Source organism: Aquarana catesbeiana, linkage group LG01 (assembly GCF_042186555.1).
Source record: "Aquarana catesbeiana isolate 2022-GZ linkage group LG01, ASM4218655v1, whole genome shotgun sequence".
Classification (NCBI taxonomy): Eukaryota; Metazoa; Chordata; class Amphibia; order Anura; family Ranidae; genus Aquarana; species Aquarana catesbeiana.
The window spans coordinates 68930992-68949626 of record NC_133324.1 but is presented as its reverse complement, the minus strand read 5'-3'; the positions used below and the strand labels follow the sequence as shown (position 1 = coordinate 68949626).

General features: G+C 43.3%; 1 protein-coding gene and 2 long non-coding RNA genes across 5 annotated transcripts in view; 2 read left to right on the top strand and 1 right to left on the bottom strand.

Moving 5' to 3' along the window:
- Positions 1 to 15940, top strand: part of LOC141132002 (uncharacterized) — a 155528-nt gene extending 139588 nt beyond the window's left edge. For 2 of the 3 annotated variants that reach the window (XR_012242846.1, XR_012242852.1), the window contains exons 4-5: positions 5395 to 5475; positions 14924 to 15940. This is a non-coding gene — a long non-coding RNA (uncharacterized lncRNA). The remainder of the gene's footprint in view (positions 1 to 5394; positions 5476 to 14923) is intronic. The other variant, XR_012242851.1, reaches the window with a different exon arrangement.
- LOC141132014 (uncharacterized) overlaps positions 1 to 18635 on the top strand; it is a 219135-nt gene that overhangs the window by 140902 nt on the left and 59598 nt on the right. The gene's annotated exons all lie outside the window — the stretch shown is intronic.
- The window catches only part of LOC141131998 (oxalate decarboxylase OxdD-like), a gene marked incomplete in the record, with an annotated part of 73746 nt that continues 67375 nt past the window's right edge, over positions 12265 to 18635 (bottom strand). The window contains 1 exon segment of the mRNA XM_073619925.1: positions 12265 to 16721. Coding sequence (XP_073476026.1) covers positions 16587 to 16721 — 135 coding nt within the window.

The window sequence follows — 18635 nt, the reverse complement described above, 5'->3', positions numbered from 1 at the left end:
AAATGGAATCTCAGGACAATCTTGATATTGATGTGAAGATAACTATAGACGGCTTGAATTTCGCCCTATCGTCACCAGTCACTGTCTGAGTATTCATGCAGCAGGTTACTTGGCAGTGGGAATTCTTCTATCCATGTTGTGTAGGATGGATGATGGAATCCATACATTTTCTAGCCGTGTATGGTTAACTTAAGACTTGATCATTTTTAAAAGGATACTAATGTTTGGATATAATTAATCCAACATCAGAATGTTATCGACCTGTCCACCTGTACCTAGTGATCGACCACTTTGAACGTCTTTATACTGTGTCTGCTCTCTGCAAGACTATTATACAGTTTCTCTGCTTCCAATTTAAAATATTTTCCCTCTGAACAGTTTAATTAGAGTATTAAATATTGGCCATATGAAATAGTTCTAAATGGACATGTGGGGGGGGGGGGAGCACTTAGGGCATGCAGTATACAATTTTTAACAGTTTCTTTTCAAAACAGTGATGTACCAATTGTTTTTCCCGATCAATATACAGGGTAAGATCCAGAAATAAGATTCTTTTCTCCATCATAATTCATAGTAAAAATCAGATTAAAATCATTGCAATTCAATTTGTCAGCATACAACAATTCAATTTGCCGTTAACAATAAACTCCATTATATGCTGTGTTGAATAAAGAAAATGTTACTGCATATTTAATCCTGCATATGTTTGTACTATGTTCCGTTAAAGCCCCCTGTTGTAGTTCTAGTGCCCCTGTCCAAGGTATTATGCGGGATGGGCACTTGGCGTAAATGTCCTTTTCCCAGTTTCTCATAGGCCCCTATATCTGAACCTGATTCAATTTTTGCTCCTTTTTCCATATCTTACCCTCAATGGACTCCTTTTACATAGTTACATTATAATTAGTCTGGTTAAAAAAAGACACATTATACATTCCTACAGTGCATTGAAAAAGTATTCATCCCCCTTGTAATTTTCCACATTTTGTCAGGTTACAACCAAAAACATAAATGTATTTTATTGGGATTTTATGGGACAAACCAACACAAAGTGGCACATATGGCTTCATGTACACGGGAAGTTTTTACAACCTCTCCTGAACGATTTAACTTGACAGATAGTAACCCACGTTTAAAACGTCCGTTTTGCCATGATTAGCTGCGTTCTGCGCTTAGAAGCTTTTTTTAAAATGTTTTTTTTTTTATTTTTTTTTTTAGATAGCCAAAAATGAAAAATGGCTGTAAACAAAGCGCGGCTAAATGCGAGTTACCGCGTTTAGCCACGTTTAGAGCTTGAAATGCCTGTAACCTCAGCTTCTGAACGCATTTTTTTTGCATTCCAAAAAATGCCTCTAAACTGCCTAGAAGCAACTGTAAATGACCCTGTGTATATGCACTGATAAGATAACATAGAGGAGAGTTCAGGAGCAGTTAAAAAAACCTCCCAACTGCTCCTAAATGTCCGTTTACCAGCAGCAGTGTAAATGAGGCCTAATTGTGAAGTGGAAGGAAAATGATAAATGGTTTTCAAATGTTTTTTACAAATAAATATGTGAAAGTGTGGTGTGCATTTGTATTCAGCCCCCCTGAGTCAATACTTTGTAGAACCACCTTTCACTGCAATTACTGCTCCAAGTCTTTTTGGGGATGTCTCTACCAGCTTTGCACATCTAGAAAGTGAAATTTTTGCCCATTTTTCTTTGCAAAATAGCTCAAGCTCTGTCAGACTGGATGGAGAGCGTCTATGAACAGCAATTTTCAAGTCTTGCCACACATTCTCAATTGGATTTAAAGTGGAGGGCCACCCTAAAATAAAAAATAGCATGAAAAATCTTAAAGAAATTTTAAAAAAAAATTTGAAAAAAAAATTTTTTTTAAACTTACCTGAACCCTTGTTGCTAGGCAGTCTTCCTAATCTGCCTCTTCCTATCCCGTGGCGTGTCCTGCTCCTCGGTGAGCGGCCCCGTTGCCTTCTGGGAACTGTGTGTGTTCCCAGAAAACCACGGGGCCATTCACAGAGCGCCCCGCCGCTCGCGCGTGCGTGGTAGCAAACTGGCAGTGAAGCCGCAAGGCTCCACTGCCTGTTTCCCTTAGTTAGGATGGCGGTGCTGGGACCCGAGAGCCGAGGGATGGGTCGGCCTCGAGCGGCCGTCATCGCGGGCACCCAGGACAGGTAAGTGTACTTATTTAAAGTCAGCAGCTACAGTGTTTGTAGCTGCTGACTTTTTTTTAAAAAATTTCCTGGCCGGAATCCCGCTTTAAGTCTGGACTTTGACTGGGCCATTCTAACACATTAATATGCTTGATCTAAACCATTCCATTGTAACTCTGGCTGTATGTTTAGGGTCGTTGTCTGCAGGAAGGTGAACCTTCGCCCCAGTCTCAAGTCTTCTGCAGACTCTAACAGGTTTTCTTCTAAGATTGCCCTGTATTTGGCTCCATCCATATTCCCATCAACTCTGACCAGCTTCCCTGTCCCTGCTGAAGAAAAGCATTCCCACAACATGATGCTGCCACCAGCAGCATCATGTTGACCACCAGCGACCACCGCTTCCTGAGCTGATCTTTCGATCGTCGTACCCCAAAATTCCGGTGTAGACTCTTGACTACTTTCGCCATGATCTTGGCCTTTCTGACGTTGGGGTTGGGGGTAAGGTCCATACTTCCCGTCATAGTCGGTCCTCTTCAGGATGTCGACCATCTCCAACATCTCCCCAAAGGACATATTTGAGGCCTTAAATCGTCTCCTTTGGGATCGGGACGTTTCAGGCTCCGGGCTTTCCTCCTCCTCCTCCTCGTTGCTGTAATTAGCACGCACCTGCTGTGTCTCCGCCATGTGCTCTTCCCCCACTGCGCTGAATGAGAAAGGGCGGGGAATAGACTAGAAAGAACGTGAGGGGCGGGCGGAGTTTCACGCATGCGCAGTGTATATAATGCGTAACACGTGTGCATAGTACATATGATCTGTGAGCGGAGGAAGGAGTATCGGAGGCGCCGATCCTGATAATGAAGGTAAGATCTAAACTTGGACCTATACTGCTTCTAGATTGAGGCCTATATTGTAAGAAGATTAGGAGAGTTTCACCTGACATTAGGGTTTGTCTTGTCTTGTGTCTTGCAGATAGTAAAATGGATGGCTTCAATGACCACAACTTCCTCCCCCTGTTCATAGATAAATACAGGGAGCTGCCCTGTCTGTGGCAGGTGAAACATCCTCATTATAATCAAAAACAAAAGAGGCAGACAGCACTGGAGAAACTGCTGGAGTTGGTGAAGCCGGTGGTCCCCACAGCAACCATCCCCTATTTAAAAGCCAAAATTGGTGGCCTGAGGAGCACTTATCTTAGGGAGCGCAAGAAGGTCACGGATTCCCAGAGATCCAGAGCTACAGCAGATGACATTTATGTCCCCAGGCTGTGGAGACTGCGATTTCTGTCAGACCAGACTGATGTCAGGGAATCCCTCTCCACTCTTCCTTCCACTCTTCCTTCCACTCTTCCTTCCACCCCAGCTGAGGCTTCCGATGTCCAACCTGGGACTTCTAGCCAGGAAGAAGTGGAGGAGCCCAGCTGGAGCCAGGTATAGCATTCTTCTACAGATTTCTGGTCAATAAATAAATGATGTTTACTAGATGTTATTATTGACCACTAATTGCTGATTTAATAAAGTGTTTTACATACCAATAGACAGTAGTGGGCAAAAATAATTGGGACAAGAATGAAAAATGCTGGGCTCAGAATGATAGTCTGTTATATTTGTTAACATTCAATTTGCAACAATCATGAGGTGAAAATTGTGTGTGATTGATGAATAAAAAACTAAAACTATGTTCCTTTTTCATACACAGGAAGACCTCAGCCAGGACGAGGCTGTGGAATGTGGCAGTCAGGAGGAGGCGGGGATTAGTGGCAGCCAGGAGGAGGCGGGGCTAAGTGGCAGCCAAGAGAAGCCTGGGCCCAGTAGGAGCCTGACAGAATCGCAGGTTCCTCCCCTCCGCCTTCCAAACAAAAGACCCAGGAAGGGGAGTCACGTGCAGGATTCAGCACTCAGGCTCATTCAGGAGGCTTCTGCGTCCCTCAGAGCCACCCCCACTCCTGAAGAGGCCTTTGCCTGCATGGCTGCCACAAAACTGCAGGGCATGCAGGAGGACCAACGCCTCCTGTGTGAGGACCTTCTTTATAAAGTCTTAACTAAGGGGGTGAGGGGTGAAATCACCAATACTCACCTGAGTGAGTTGGACCATCCTCCTCCTCCTCCTCCTGCCACAACTCCACCACCACAGCCACAGCATGGAAGGAAGCGTGGAAGGAAGACCAGAGAGTGATGACCTGTGTTCCGTTTGGTGTGACAAAAGATGCAGGCTCTTGTATGACCACAGCCTGGGGACATACATGTCATCTGCTGCTTTCATGATCTCTGGGACTTCTGGACCAGACTGCCCTCCCTTAGATATGGACTCCTCAGGCCACCAATTTTGCCATGAAATAATTGATGTGTGCCCTGGGGGCCAAAAGCTTCACCAATTTCTGCTGTTTCTCCAGCATTGCCTCCCTCTTTGTTTGGTTTGGATCCCCTAATAAAGGAATTTTTGTTTCAATTATACCAGATAATAATAGTGTTGTGGTAACTTGGCACACAAAACACACACAAAAATATTCAGGATCTAAAATAAAAAAAAAATTAACAACAAGATTAGGCTTGAAAACAATACAAACCAAAAAAAAAAAAATTTTTTTTCCCGATGTGACAAATCTAAATATATTGATGAAATAACGATAAATAATAAAGAAAGAAGTTTGTGAGAAGTCTGTGTGAATATGAGCAGCAAAAATACTTCATTCTTCGAGCATTATAAAGAAGAAGATGCGCTGTATTAAACAATTTTAAACATTGCAGCCTGATGAAAGTGCTATATCCATTCCGAACGCTAATTTTACCAGACCGAGCTGTTCCGTCTCGGAATTTCTTCTGAGCATGCGTGGCACTTTGTGCGTTGGAATTGGCCACACGCGGTTGGAATTGAGGTGATCGGATTTTGTTGTCGGAAAATTTTATAGCCTGCTCTCAAACTTTGTGTGTCGGAAAATCCGATGGAAAATGTCCGATGGAGCCCACACGGTCGGAATTTCCGACAACAAGCTCCGATTTTCCGTCGGAAAATCCGACCGTGTGTACGGGGCATAAATGTTCAACTCTTTTTTTGCGATGTATGTATGTTTACTATAATGGATCATGCAAATCTTTAAATATATTTTAAGAGAAGCACTTGAGATCCATAAGAAGAAAAGTGAAAAAAATCTGCTTTATTTTTAAATTGCAATCTATTTGTATTTATTGCATACCACAATTACCCCTTTCTGTCTTTTTCTTTTTCCAAATTCTACTGTGATCTTCAAGGAATGGGCACATAAAAAATGAAAGATGTAGGAAGACTTCCCAAAGAAAAAACATCTCGTTTATGTTGGGATTTTGCTTTAAGTAAGTCTACACATATCTGTCTTCTGGAGATCATTGGCTTTGATTTATCCATTCTATTGCAGGGTTCAAGGATTAAAGCTTACGTCAGTGGCAGGGAGTGCTTTCACATACGCTCCTGGTGGCTGTGTGTAATTTTTCAGTGCCTCAAAGCAATTTTTGATGGCAGTAAAGTCACCTAATTACTTATACAGGCACAAAAACCGAATAATAATTCTAGGGCCATTATTTATGGTTATCTCTGCAATGATGATCTGCAAGGGCTTTTAAAGCATCACCTATTGACAATTTTGAGTACAGAAGTTTCTTGCCATTTCACAGACAAATGCGCATCTTTTAAGACTTGACATGTTGGGTATCTGTTTACTCTTTGCAGCCTCATCTTTCATATCCTACCAGAACATTGGGTAATGTATTGTATTTGTGTGCACCAAAACTAACTTCAGTGTATTTTTTACAGAAAATATGCATTTGTTAAACTGTTGCAATAATATCATATGCAGGAATGAGACAAGGAGGGGAAGGGCCACCGGCTCTATGTGGAGGTTCCGGGGGGCGCACTGGGAGCTCCAACAGCTCCCTGTCTCCCATCAACAGGAGTAACTGCAGTGTCATTCCTATCGGCAGGGGTTTTATTTTGTTCAAGGTGTGGCAGTACTCCGGCACTAGCTCTGTGTGCTGAGGGGAGAGGGAGGAAAGGGGGTTCTATGTATTGAGGGAAGGGTGGGGTGGCTCTGTGTACTTGGGATAAAGAGGGAGAGGGTGGCTAAGCAGGTCAGTTGTACATGAGTCTTACTAGTTGTTTGTTGTGTATGTTGTTACAGTCCTTAAAGTGGTTGTAAACCCTTTACAACCACTTTCACCTACAGGTAAGCCTAGATGAAGGCTTACCTGTAGGTGCAAGAAATATCTCCAAACCTAAAAGGTTTAGGAGCTATTTGCAAAAATAGCGGCACCGATGTCTACGGCGCATGCACCGTAGACATTGGGCGCAGGCGCACTGAGCGTGCCGTTTCTAATGGCGATCATGCACTAACGGCACCAGCGCGCATGCGTGGGAGTGACGCCATCGCGGCTATGGCCAGTCACAGCGCCGGAGCCGGGATACCCGGAAGTCACTCTGGGATAGATGGCGGCGTCGGAGGAGGCGAACTAGGGCCGATTCGGGGGCTTCGACCTCAGGTGATCTCACCTTGAACTACTATATATTAATCCTTTTTCCTTATGTGCCCCTGCGTGGGCTAAGTGCCTGAGACTGGAATGTTTATGTTTGTGCACGTACTTATGTACTCTACAACTCTACATTTTGTACTGCATTATAAAACCAATAAAAATATTTTTAAAAAAGGGGGGGGGGGGTCTCTGTGTACTGGGAGAAAGGGAGGAGGGGGGTTTGGTGTACTGGGAGAGTTGGAGAAGGAAGGGCTCTGTTTACTGGGGGAAAAGGGGAGAGAGTGGCATCTGTGTTTTTGGGGTACAGGGAGGAGGTCTGTACTGAGGGGAGGGGGGGGGGGCTCTGTACTAGGGGAATGGTAGGAGGGGAGCTCTGTGTACTGGGGAGAGATGGAGGAAAGGGGGCTTTATGTACTTGAGGGAGAGGAAGGAGGGGGCTCTGTGTAATGGGGAGAGAGGGAAAAAGGGTCTCTATGTACTGAGGGGAGAGGGAGAAGAGGGGCTTTGTATACTGGGGGAGAGGGAGGAGAAAAGAGCTCTGTACTGTGGAGAGAGGGAGGAGGGGGGCTCTGTGTACTAGGGGATAAGCGAGGAGAAGGGAGCAATGTGTACTGTGGGAGGAGGGAGGAGTGGGGGTTCTGTGTACTGGTGAGAAGGAGCTCTGTGTACTGGGGGAGAGGGAGAATGAGGGTTCTATGTACTGGGGGGAGGGGCTCTGTGTACTGAGGGAGAGGAAGGAGGGGGGCTCTGTGTACTGAGGGAGAGGAAGGAGGGGGGCTCTGTGTACTGGGGGGTAGAGAGAGGAGGGGAGATTTTTGTACTTGTGTTAGAGGGGGAGGGGGAGCTCCGTGTACTGCGGGAGAGGAAGGAGGGGGAGCTTTGTGTACTGGGGGAGAGGAGGGGGCTTGTGTATGGGGGTAGGGGTTGGAAGGAGGGAATGCTCTGTACTAAAGGGGAAGGTTGAGCTTTGTAGAAGGGGTGGGGGCAGGTATAGGTAAAAAGCTCTGTACTGGAGGAGGGGGGGTGGCTTTTGCAATTGTGTTTCTTGCAGTAATGCCACACACGCAGGAACATTTTTTTTCCTTCCAATGACACCACTGATGGAAAGACTTTATTTTCCTTCCAGTGACACCACCAACTTAGGCTCATGTTTGCATCTCAGTGAATCCCCAACTCGGGAACATTTTTTCATTTCAGCAATACCACCGACACAGGGACATTATTTGCTTTCAGTGACATTGCTGACTCAGAAATATTTTTTTCTTTGCCACTGTAAGCCCAATATTGGGGCACATATTTTGAAACTTTTCATTGATACTACAGATACTCCTCGTTTAACGACTTAGCTGTTTAAAGCAGAGTTCTGGACGAAATATGACTTTTAAGATAAACATAGCACTAGAATACTCATGCCTCATGCAATGTAACAAAGGTAGGCTGTAAACTATGCCCAGATTTCTATTTGTGCAGCATCGTTTTCTTTCCTTGTGAAGTTCCTGCACAGCATGGCCATCTCTAGTGTGGGCATCTAAAGCCACAGTATCCTTCTTTCTGGATTCCGTGAATGCTGGATACCCAGCATGCACATGCCGATCTTGCGCATGTGCTGTGCGGTGAAATTTTGGTCAGCTTGGCATGCCCATGCCAAGCTGACCAAGATTTTCGATAGACGCCAATGTGAAATGTTACTGGAGCCGTGTGATGTCAAGCTGGCCAAAAATTTCTATAGACGCCATGCCAAGCTGACCAAGATCTCCCATTAGCCAATGCCGCCATGGCCCCCTAGAGGAGGAAGTGAAATTAGATATAGGCATAAATCAGGTAAGTGAACAGAGAAAAAAATAAAGAAATTGCCAATTAATTTTAAGGATGCACATTAGTGCTGAATGGTAAGGAGTGAAAAATGTGGGTGGAACTCCGCTTTAACCACCACTCGGACTTACAACCAGCTCTCCCCACCCGAACGACATGCTATACATCATTGTATTGTACAGTGCAGTACAGAATTTTCGTTTGTGTTCTGTACTTATACAAATTAAAAAAACGTTATTGAGCTGGATTTTTGTGTTTAGACCTTTTTTTCACAATACAGTACAGTACAGTAGTTAAGAATGCTTAAAATATTGATTACTTGTGGCTCCTCGTTTAACGACCAATTTGTTTAATGATCTGGTCATTGGAACGAAACCAGGTCGTTAAGTGAGGAGTACCTGTATTTAAAAATAAAAAGTAAAACTGATTTCATTTAGTAGAGTAAGAGCAGGTTAGAACCAATGTCAGCTTTTTATTTCTGTCAGTGTTGCTGTTGAATACTCTCCCTGACTTTCTGTTTGGTAAAACTGTTGTCAATGTGACCAGGAAACCAATTAGGAATTGTGGGGCCCCATAGCAAAATTTTGAAGGGGCACCCCTACTGGGTAACTCTCCCTGTAGCAGTTGGCAGCGTCAACTGTGGCAATATATGTCACTGATCTTAACATGTATGAAAATGACCATAAACATACACAGTATCTCACAAAAGTGAGTACACCCCTCACATTTTTGTAAATATTTTATTATATCTTTTCATGTGACAACACTGAAGAAATGACACTTTGCTGCAATGTAAATTTCCTGTCCCCTCAAAATAACTCAACATACAGCCATTAATGTCTAAATCGCTGGCAACAAAAGTGAGTACACCCCTAAGTAAAAATGTCCAAATTGGACCCAATTAGCCATTTTCCCTCCCCGGTGTCATGTGAATTGTTAGTGTTACAAGGTCTCAGGTGTGAATGGGGAGCAAGTATGTTAAATTTGGTGTTATCGCTCTCACTCTCTCATACTGGTCACTGGAATTTCAACATGGTATCTCATGGCAAAGAACTCTCTGAGGATCTGAAAAAAAGAATTGTTGCTCTACATAAAGATGGCCTAGGCTATAAGAAGATTGCCAAGACCCTGAAACTGAGCTGCAGCACGGTGGTCAAGACCATACAGCGCTTTAACAGGACAGGTTCCACTCAGAACAGGCCTTGCCATGGTCGACCAAAGAAGTCGAGTGTGCGTGCTCAGCGTCATATCCAGAGGTTGTCTTTGAGAAATGAGTGCTCCCAGCATTACTGCAGAGGTTGAAGGGGGGGGGGGGGGGGTCAGCCTGTCAGTGCTCAGACCATATGCCGCATGCTGCATTAAATTTGTCTGCATGGCTGTCTTCTCAGAAGGAAGCTTCTTCTAAAGATGATGCACCAGAGAGCCCACAAACAGTTTGCTGAAGAGAAGCAGACTAAGGACATGGATTAAGGGAACCATGTCCGGTGGTCTGATAAGACCAAGATAAACTTATTTGGTTCAGATGGTGTCAAGCGTGTGTGGCGGCAACCAGGTGAGGAGTACAAAGACAAGCGTGTCTTGCCTACAGTCAAGCATGGTGGTGGGAGTGTCATGGTCTGGGGCTGCATGAGTGCTGCCGGCACTGGGGAGATACAGTTCATTGAGGGAACCATGAATGCCAACATGTACTGTGACATACTGAAGCAGAGCATGATCCCCTCCCTTCAGAGATTGGGCCGCAGGGCAGTATTCCAACATGATAACGACCCCAAACACGGTTCCAAGACGACCACTGCCTTGCTAAAGAAGCTGAGGGTAAAGGTGATGGACTGGCCAAGCATGTCTCCAGACCTAAACCCTATTGAGCATCTGTGGGGCATCCTCAAACGGAAGGTGGAGGAGCACAAGGTGTCTAACATCCACCAGCTCTATGATGTCGTCATGGAGGAGTGGAAGAGGACTCCAGTGGCAACCTGTGAAGCTCTGGTGAACTCCATGCCCAAGAGGGTTAAGGCAGTGCTGGAAAATAATGGTGACCACACAAAATATTGACATTCTGGGCCCAATTTGGACATTTTCACTTAGGGGTGTACTCACTTTTGTTTCCAGCGGTTTAGACATTAATGGCTGTGTGTTGAGTTATTTTGAGGGGACAGCAAATTTACACTGTTATACAAGCTGTATACTCACTACTTTACATTGTAGCAAAGTGTCATTTCTTCATGGTGGCACATTAAAAGATATAGTAAAATATTTACAAAAATGTGAGGGGTGTACTTACTTTTGTGAGATACTGTAGATTTCATTCATTTAGCCTGCAGGATGAATGAAAGAAATCTAACAGATTTCTTTCCATGTTAAACAGTAAGGCCTCATATAGAAAAGGGCATTAAGAGTTGGAGGGGGTGGTGAAAATGCACAGTTGAGATACTTTTTTTACGGCCCCTGAAGCTGCAAAAGGCAGCAAACAGGGGGTATTTGCAGGCAGCGGTCCCAATGCTTTTTGCTCCAGCGGAAAAAGCTCCCTGAAATGTAACAATCAGCAGGCGGCAATCCTGTCAAATGCGCCCCATTTGGGCAAACGGGGAAATGTTGCAAACGCTCCGCAACTGCATGCAATGCATGTGGTTGCAATGCGTTTGCTGGCAACAATTATGTTAAAACGGGCAGTGAGGAGGTGTCACATCACCTCCTTATCGCCTGTCAATCGCCTCTGAAAAGCAATCTGAACACATCTAAATCTACCCTAAAGAGGGAAAGATCCACCTACAGGCTACTGTATTCTGACGGACAGCACCTGTTGCTGTCAGGATACCCAAACAGTGCCTGCAATGTGAGGGGAAATGTTTCTAGGGTTCTAATCTTTCCATATAATATCTAAAAAAAAGTTTTGGCCAGACATAATTATTTTTTAATTTATTTTTTAATTAATATTATACAGGATTTATATAGAACCAAATCATCCTCTTCGTTCCTTCCATGACCTCCTGCCCTCTAACTCCCTCACCACCTCCTCCCATGCTCGCCTCCAGGACTTTTCCAGAGCCTCTCCCATCCTATGGAACTCCTTAACCCATTCTGTCCGATTATCTCCTAATCCTGTTTGCTTTTAGACGATCCCTGAAAACCCACCTCTTCAGAAAAGCCTATCCTGCCCCAACCCAACAACTGTACTTTGATTTTCTCCATCAGCTCATCCCCCACAGCTATTACCTTTTGTATCACTTGATCCCCCCCTCCTAGATTGTAAGCTCTAATGAGCAGGGCCCTCTGATTCCTCCTGTATTGAATTGTATTTTAACTGTACTGTCTGCCCCCATGTTGTAAAGCGCTGGGCAAACTGTTGGCGCTATATAAATCCTGAATAATAATAATAATAATAATAGTGTCAAAAGTTATGTGGTGCACTTTAACTTTACGAAATAAAAGGAGTTACAATACAGATCAGGAGTTAAGAGGGCCCTAGAAGGGATTTTAATTACATTTAAAAGACCATGCACAGAAAAATGAGAGTAATCAAAAAATGCAGAGACACTCGTTATGTAGAGTCAGGCCGAACTGGAAATATTTCTGAGTGCTGGTCACATGACCCACTGCCATAGCGAGCAAGATTCTTGTTAGTACAGATATCAGTAGGTTTTTTTTTTATTATTCATTTTTTATTTAAGAGGGAAACAGAAGGAATGACAACTGTTAGGAAAGCATACAATCTTAAAGCAACCAACACACATATAAAAATCATCAGATTTACAATCTTATTATACAAGATCCAAAAGTGTTCAGAAACCTGTCAGGTGACCTGTCCAAGCATAACATATGCATATTTACTATAAGTCTAATTGGGCTGGTAATAAAATGTTATCACTTACAAAGCAACTGTTCTACTTGTTTGTTATAAGTGAAGTAGGGGGATAGATTATGACAAGGAGGGGGAGAAGCTAGAGGAAGCGGTGGAGGAACCGTGTACAGGATGGTCACATAAGGGGGTTATTAGAAGGAGACAGAGAGAAGAAACAAAAAGGGGGGGTGGGGGAAGGGAAGGGAGAGGGAGGGGTCTCTACCTCCGCCCAGGCAGCCCCCAACGCACCCTGGTTGTCAGGATTTATGAGACCAGGTGGTTATGGTTTTCTTGTTAAATGTGGTTTATGGCATCCTTATGTAGAAAACAAGGTGTCCATGTATGGCAGAGTTTATCTCTCTGGTTTCTCAGGGCTAAGGGAAGATTCTCCATTTGCTGGAACTCACTAATTCTGGTATAGCACTGCATTGGAGTGGAATTTTTTTTCTTCTTTCCGTGTTGCAGCTATACATGCCTTAGCTGGAGCCAGAAGACGTTTGAGGTGGGAATTTGTGTGATTCTTTATAGATAGGAGCTTGTCATGAAAAAAGGGGTTTGTCCACAAGAGACACACCCGTCAGGATCACTATGAAGTTTTTAACTATATTGCAGGAATCTCAAAATTATTGGAAGTCCCAGAATATACGAAGAACATTCCTTTAGCATATTTGGGAGACCTGGGGGTTTATCTGTGTTAGTTTCTGAGGGGTTCTATACCATCAAGTCAAGCATTTGTACCCACTCTCTTGGTATTTGTTGGCCAAGGAAGCTTTGTGTGTGATCTTTTTGAACCTGGGAGAACATTGGGGTTGATTTTCTAAAGGCAAATAGACTGTGCACTTTGCAAAGTGCAGTTGCACTCCGCAAGAGCAGTTGCTCCAGAGCTCAACCAATCATATGCAAGCAAAAATGCAGTTTTTTTAAATTATCCTTGCATGTGATTGGGTATTCTTTGCAAAGTGAATCTTTACCTCATTTACTACGCTTTGGGGCAACTGCCCTTGCAGAATGCACTAAGGGCACAGTCTTTTTGCCTTTTTGCCTTTAGTAAATCAACCCCATAGACCCGTTTGTGGAAGAATGGGAGGTCTTGTTGGTGGTTAAGGATGAGTAAAGTAATGATAAGGAATGTTGGATTGGGGCTTGGTCTATGCATAATGCTTCAAATTGGGTTTTAGTGCAGATCATTTTCAGATAAAGATCTAAGGGGTTGATGAAGTGTGGTGCAGCTCTGCATTTAAATCATATTCCAGGTATATTTGTCAAAGCTTGATTGAACAATCTATAGGGAGGTAAGTACAGCGCTGCGCTGAAATCTAAAAAATACCAAAAAAGCAGCTAACACACCTATAGACTTAGGTTAAGGTTCAAAACAAAAATAAAAGTGTAGCGCTATATATATTAGTCAAAAGGTCATACGTGCATACAAACAATGAATAAAACTTTATCACACCTTGTATGACCAAAGGTATGGGGTGCATAATAAAGTGACACTGTGTAATTCAAAACAACAGTTGAAGTGAAATATAAATCTTAATTGTAAATAGATAATAAATTATATCTAAAAAAAACATAAAGGTTCGGCAAATCAACCACTTAAGTCCATATGAAGAAAAAAAGTCCAAAATATAAAATGGTAGTAAATTGTGAAGGAGAAAACCACCACCAAAAGTCTATGCGGGTTGTACTTTAGAAAAGATAAAAATATAATTCCCAAGTTCATACGTAGATGGAATTCCTCAAATCTGGCAGGTAAGTAGACATTAAAGGAACCACAGGTGAACAGAGGGTCTAGATAGGTGTCAGGGCCATCACCGGAACATCAAGAGGTTTACCGGAACTTAATGACTTGAAAAGACCTACGTCTTGCAAGTCAAAAAGGCTTGTTGATCAACCGGTCTGGACAATATAACTCGTCAAGTATCCTCAGCGTGCAATAGGAAGAGGGATATCAACACAGCTTCCACATCCACAAACGGTCCGACATAGGCCAAACGAATAATTCATATGCCATGCGAGGAATAAAAACTCACATAGCGTGATAACGTAAAAACACTGGTTTATTAAAATAGTAAAAAATAAACTCACATATTGGAAGATCAAAGACAGCTCAAAACGTCAAATAGCGGTAAACGTGAGGGATCCACCCGACGTGTTTCAGCTCAGAAGCCGTCATCTGGGGTGTGGAGCCCCCCCACCTCACCGCTTAATAAACACATAATGACCCCTACTGGGAGAGTCATAATACCGGAAGTGTAACAATTGGTGTCACTTCCGGTTGATAAGGATCTTACTTTAATTGTTATACTCACACTTGCACAGGGGCAAAAGGACAATAGTGAACTGTCCATAACATATCCCCAGCATATTGCAAAGAAAAAAGGTAAAAAATTATGACAGTATGCAGCGATGGCTTGGTCGGCTGTATTGATTGAACAATCTGAAGTTACAGTAAAAGCTGATTGGCTACCATATATAGCTGCACCAGATTTTGCACGCTCCAGTTTTAGTAAATCAACCCCTAAGGAACTAAGTTGAAAACATCTCATGAAAGAGCTATCAACAGGTTTAAGTGGTGTAATAAACTTGTACTTTCTGCATATTTGATTGGTTTCTGTATGTACCCAGGTGCTGGACTACAGAATAATGGAGAATGAGACATTTCCCTCTTTAGAATCAGTTTACTTTCACTTTCTGCTGTTATGCTGAGTGTTGTGTTGGACTCCAGTCAGCAGAAGATGAACTATAGTCAGAAATGCTTATGGATTCCTATCAGAATGCTGAGGATCATGGAGTTTAAAGTCCAAGAAGAAACCAGATTGTGGAGCTTATGGACCCTTTGCACTATAATTCCCAAGAGACACTGGGGCTAAGGAGGAGGAGTAGAGCTGCTTTTCTGAGACTGTTCAACGAGACTTTTTCTCTTGGCGCAGAGGGAACCGATGAGAGCACAGCTTCTGCATACTGACCAGACTGCTGAGAGGCCAGACCAGAGGAGACACCCAATACAGAACAGCACAGACTGCAGCGATCGCATGTGCACCCTTGCTACAGGGAGACCAGAGCATCCTCTCCCCTCTACTTCCCATCGCTCAATCCCTAGAGGCATTCCATGGAGGACTGAGGGGGCCCCCCTTGCTCATTGTTCACACTGCTAGCAGGGAGTGAGTTACTGAAGGCAAGACATTAAGTATACTCCACCTATACCACACCTTTGCTGCATTTTTCTTGCACCTATACTGCATGCTGGCTTATCAAAACTGTTGTTAAGTACACTAACGCTCCTTAAAGGGCCCCAACAGTAGCCAGCAGAAGAACAGCATACAAGTATTCTTTGTTCCCTTCTCCCCTTTCCTTCATTTTTATGAACAGTGCACATCTAGTCAGTCTAGGCCTAGCATAGTTGCCATTATTGCACTTTGGCAGTAAAGTTCTTAAATTCGGTAAATAAAGGTTTATTACTGCTTACTGTTGAACCTTGCTACTGTTTATGCTGATCTGGACGCCAAGTGTCATCTTATGCCTAGTCCTTATTACTAATTACCCAGTATGCTAAATTATGTTATTATCATTGGTAATTCATTTTAATGCTTACTTTGTTACCAACCATATCAGGTGAGAATATATTAGGTGTGCCTTTACAAACCGGTTCAGTGCCTGTTTTCTTTGATATAGTCCTACTACTGGGAAGTAAATATTACTTTCTTTGCTTTTCTGTGACATTTCATGATTTGTACACTCAACCTAGTGTGCCAAAGGGGCTGGAGTTCTTAAGGAGGTCAAGGCAAAGAACAGAGGACCAATCCTAACCAGCTGCTCCTGCTGGGGTAGCACTACACATATAACTCTGCATTTAATCTCTCAGTATAGGTCCTCAATAATATATAACATGTTATTTACCACTGTGAAGACAACAAACCACAATATATACAGCATAAATACATTTTAAATAAGAAAATAACGTGACAAGGTTGAATAATTGGATTTGAGGACCTCTGTGTGCTTTTTGTTTCCCTGGAAGCATCCCAAGTACAGTGGTAGCATTTCTAAAATTTGGTAAAGTCACAATGAGGTGTCTATGAGGGATACTCTTCGAAATATTCGGCTGACACTGCGGAATGTTCAACTTCTTGTTTCACAAAGTTCTTGGCTCAATGTGCCACTGGTCATATCACAAGACACTGGTACAGTATTTATGCTCTGTGTTGAACCGGGTCCTTGAAGTCAGCTTGTGTCGGTGACTGTCCCTCTGTGCACTGATACAGTGTAAGCATGTGATTTATCATGTCTTTTATGGTACATTGATGGCTTGGTCCTCATCAAACTTTGGAATCTTCTTAAATTCATTCGATTTCTTAAGGAAGAGCTGGGCCAGGACATGGTCTGCTGTTGCATGGAAATAGTCATCCATGTCGAGTGTCTCCAGCTGCCAAAATCACATAAAGACATTTAGAAAAAAAAAAAAAAAGACAATACCAAGCTGTATGCATATGTTTCACTAACCTAGTATACACAAGCTAAACTAATGTATGCAGTGTAATTACCTACATTTGACCTGACATCAGCCTCTTCCAGTCCAAATACAGTAAGGTTGGACTATGAGTGGAAAAAAACCACACAAGGAGCCAATCAGTTCATGTGCTTACATAAAGCATGCTGATAGGAGGAGAGATCAAAGTGACAGGTCGATGAGCTCATCACTATGCTGCTTCATTGTTCAGTCACAAGCTGAGGTAGGTCTAAGATTAACCTGGACAACCTGGGCTAAGAGTAATTCGGTAAATTGATTGCTTACTGTCACACTGAGGATATTTAGTGGTTGAAAAAAGTACTGTGTGGGAATTCTCTGAATAAGGTGAAAATTAGCAACTTGTACTTTTTGGTTGAAGTTCTGCTTTAAACCCTAACCCTAACCCTACCAACCCAATCATTAGTGTTGCACTCTCCCAGTAATGCTGTAGGGTGAGCTTAGTTTTTGTGCTTCTGCTTTAATCACAGGAGCAGGGCTTGTTTAGTTTGGTCTGCACAGGGCTTCACAGGCTGGGAGTTTGATTGCTTCTCCCTGCCTCTAGCTTCAAATATCCAGCCTGAATATTTAGTAGGGCCTAGCCAATCTTCGGGCAGAGGTGTGCTCAGATGGTGGCTGGGTTTCTGTCAAATAGTCTGGAGCCCTTAGAAGTTAGTCCCGTCCCCCCCCTGTATTGCTGGATCTGCATGCTGAGAGGAAGGGGGACTGCTTGTCTCTGGCCTCCCCTTTTCCAGACTGGAGGCTGGACTACCTTGCTGGAGCCTGCATCTCTTGACTGCCTGTTATCAGGATTTTGTGAGTAGAGCCTCTCTATCTGCACTAAAGCCGATTCATGGTCCCCACTCCCCAGCCGTGAACTGTATTCTTCCCAAGCCTACGTTCATCTTTATTCTGCTTCATTGTCTCCAGTAGGGATGAGCCGAACACCCCCCAGTTCGGTTCGCACCAGAACTTGCTGAACATACAAAAAATTAGTGCAAACACCATTAAAGTCTATGGGACATGAACGTGAAAAATCAAAAGTGCTAATTTTAAAGGCTTATATGCAAGTTATTGCCATACAAAATGTTTGGGGATCCGGGTCCTGCCCCAGGGGACATGTATCAATGCAAAAAAAAGTCTTTAAAATGGCTGTTTTTTCAGGAGCAGTTTTAGGAATGCTTAAAGTGAAACAATAAAAATGAAATATTCCTATATTCCTTTAAATATCCTGCCTGGGGGTCCCCTTAGTCTGCCTGTACATTTTTCCCATGTTTAGAAATGTACTGCAGAAAAATGGCATTTCTAAAGGAAAAACATGTCATTTAAAATTGCTCACGCCTGTAATGTATTGCCAGATCCCAGCAATATACATAAAAAATTGTTTAAAAAACAGCGTGGGTCCCCCCCCCCCCCCAGTCCATACCAGGCCCTTCGGGTCTGGTATGGATATTAAGGTGAACTCTACGCCAATTTTTAAAAAAAAATGGCGTGGGGGTCCCCCCCCAAAATCCATACCAGATCTAAAGGGCCTGGGATGGACGGGGGGACCCATGCCGTTTTTTTTCCTAATTCTGTCATAGGGCTCCCCTTAACCACTTCAATACACTATATTATATATTGTACACTGCACTATATACCCTGCACTGTATTATATATACTACACTGAGGGCACTATATACTCTGAACTGCAGTACATATACTATAGGGACTGCACTATATACTCTGCTGAAAAATTGGGCCTTAGGTGTTGGTGGTGGCAGAACACGGTAACCCCACACAGTTACTTTTGTTGGGCAGGAACGGGCCCTGCTGTTAAATATTATTTCAGAG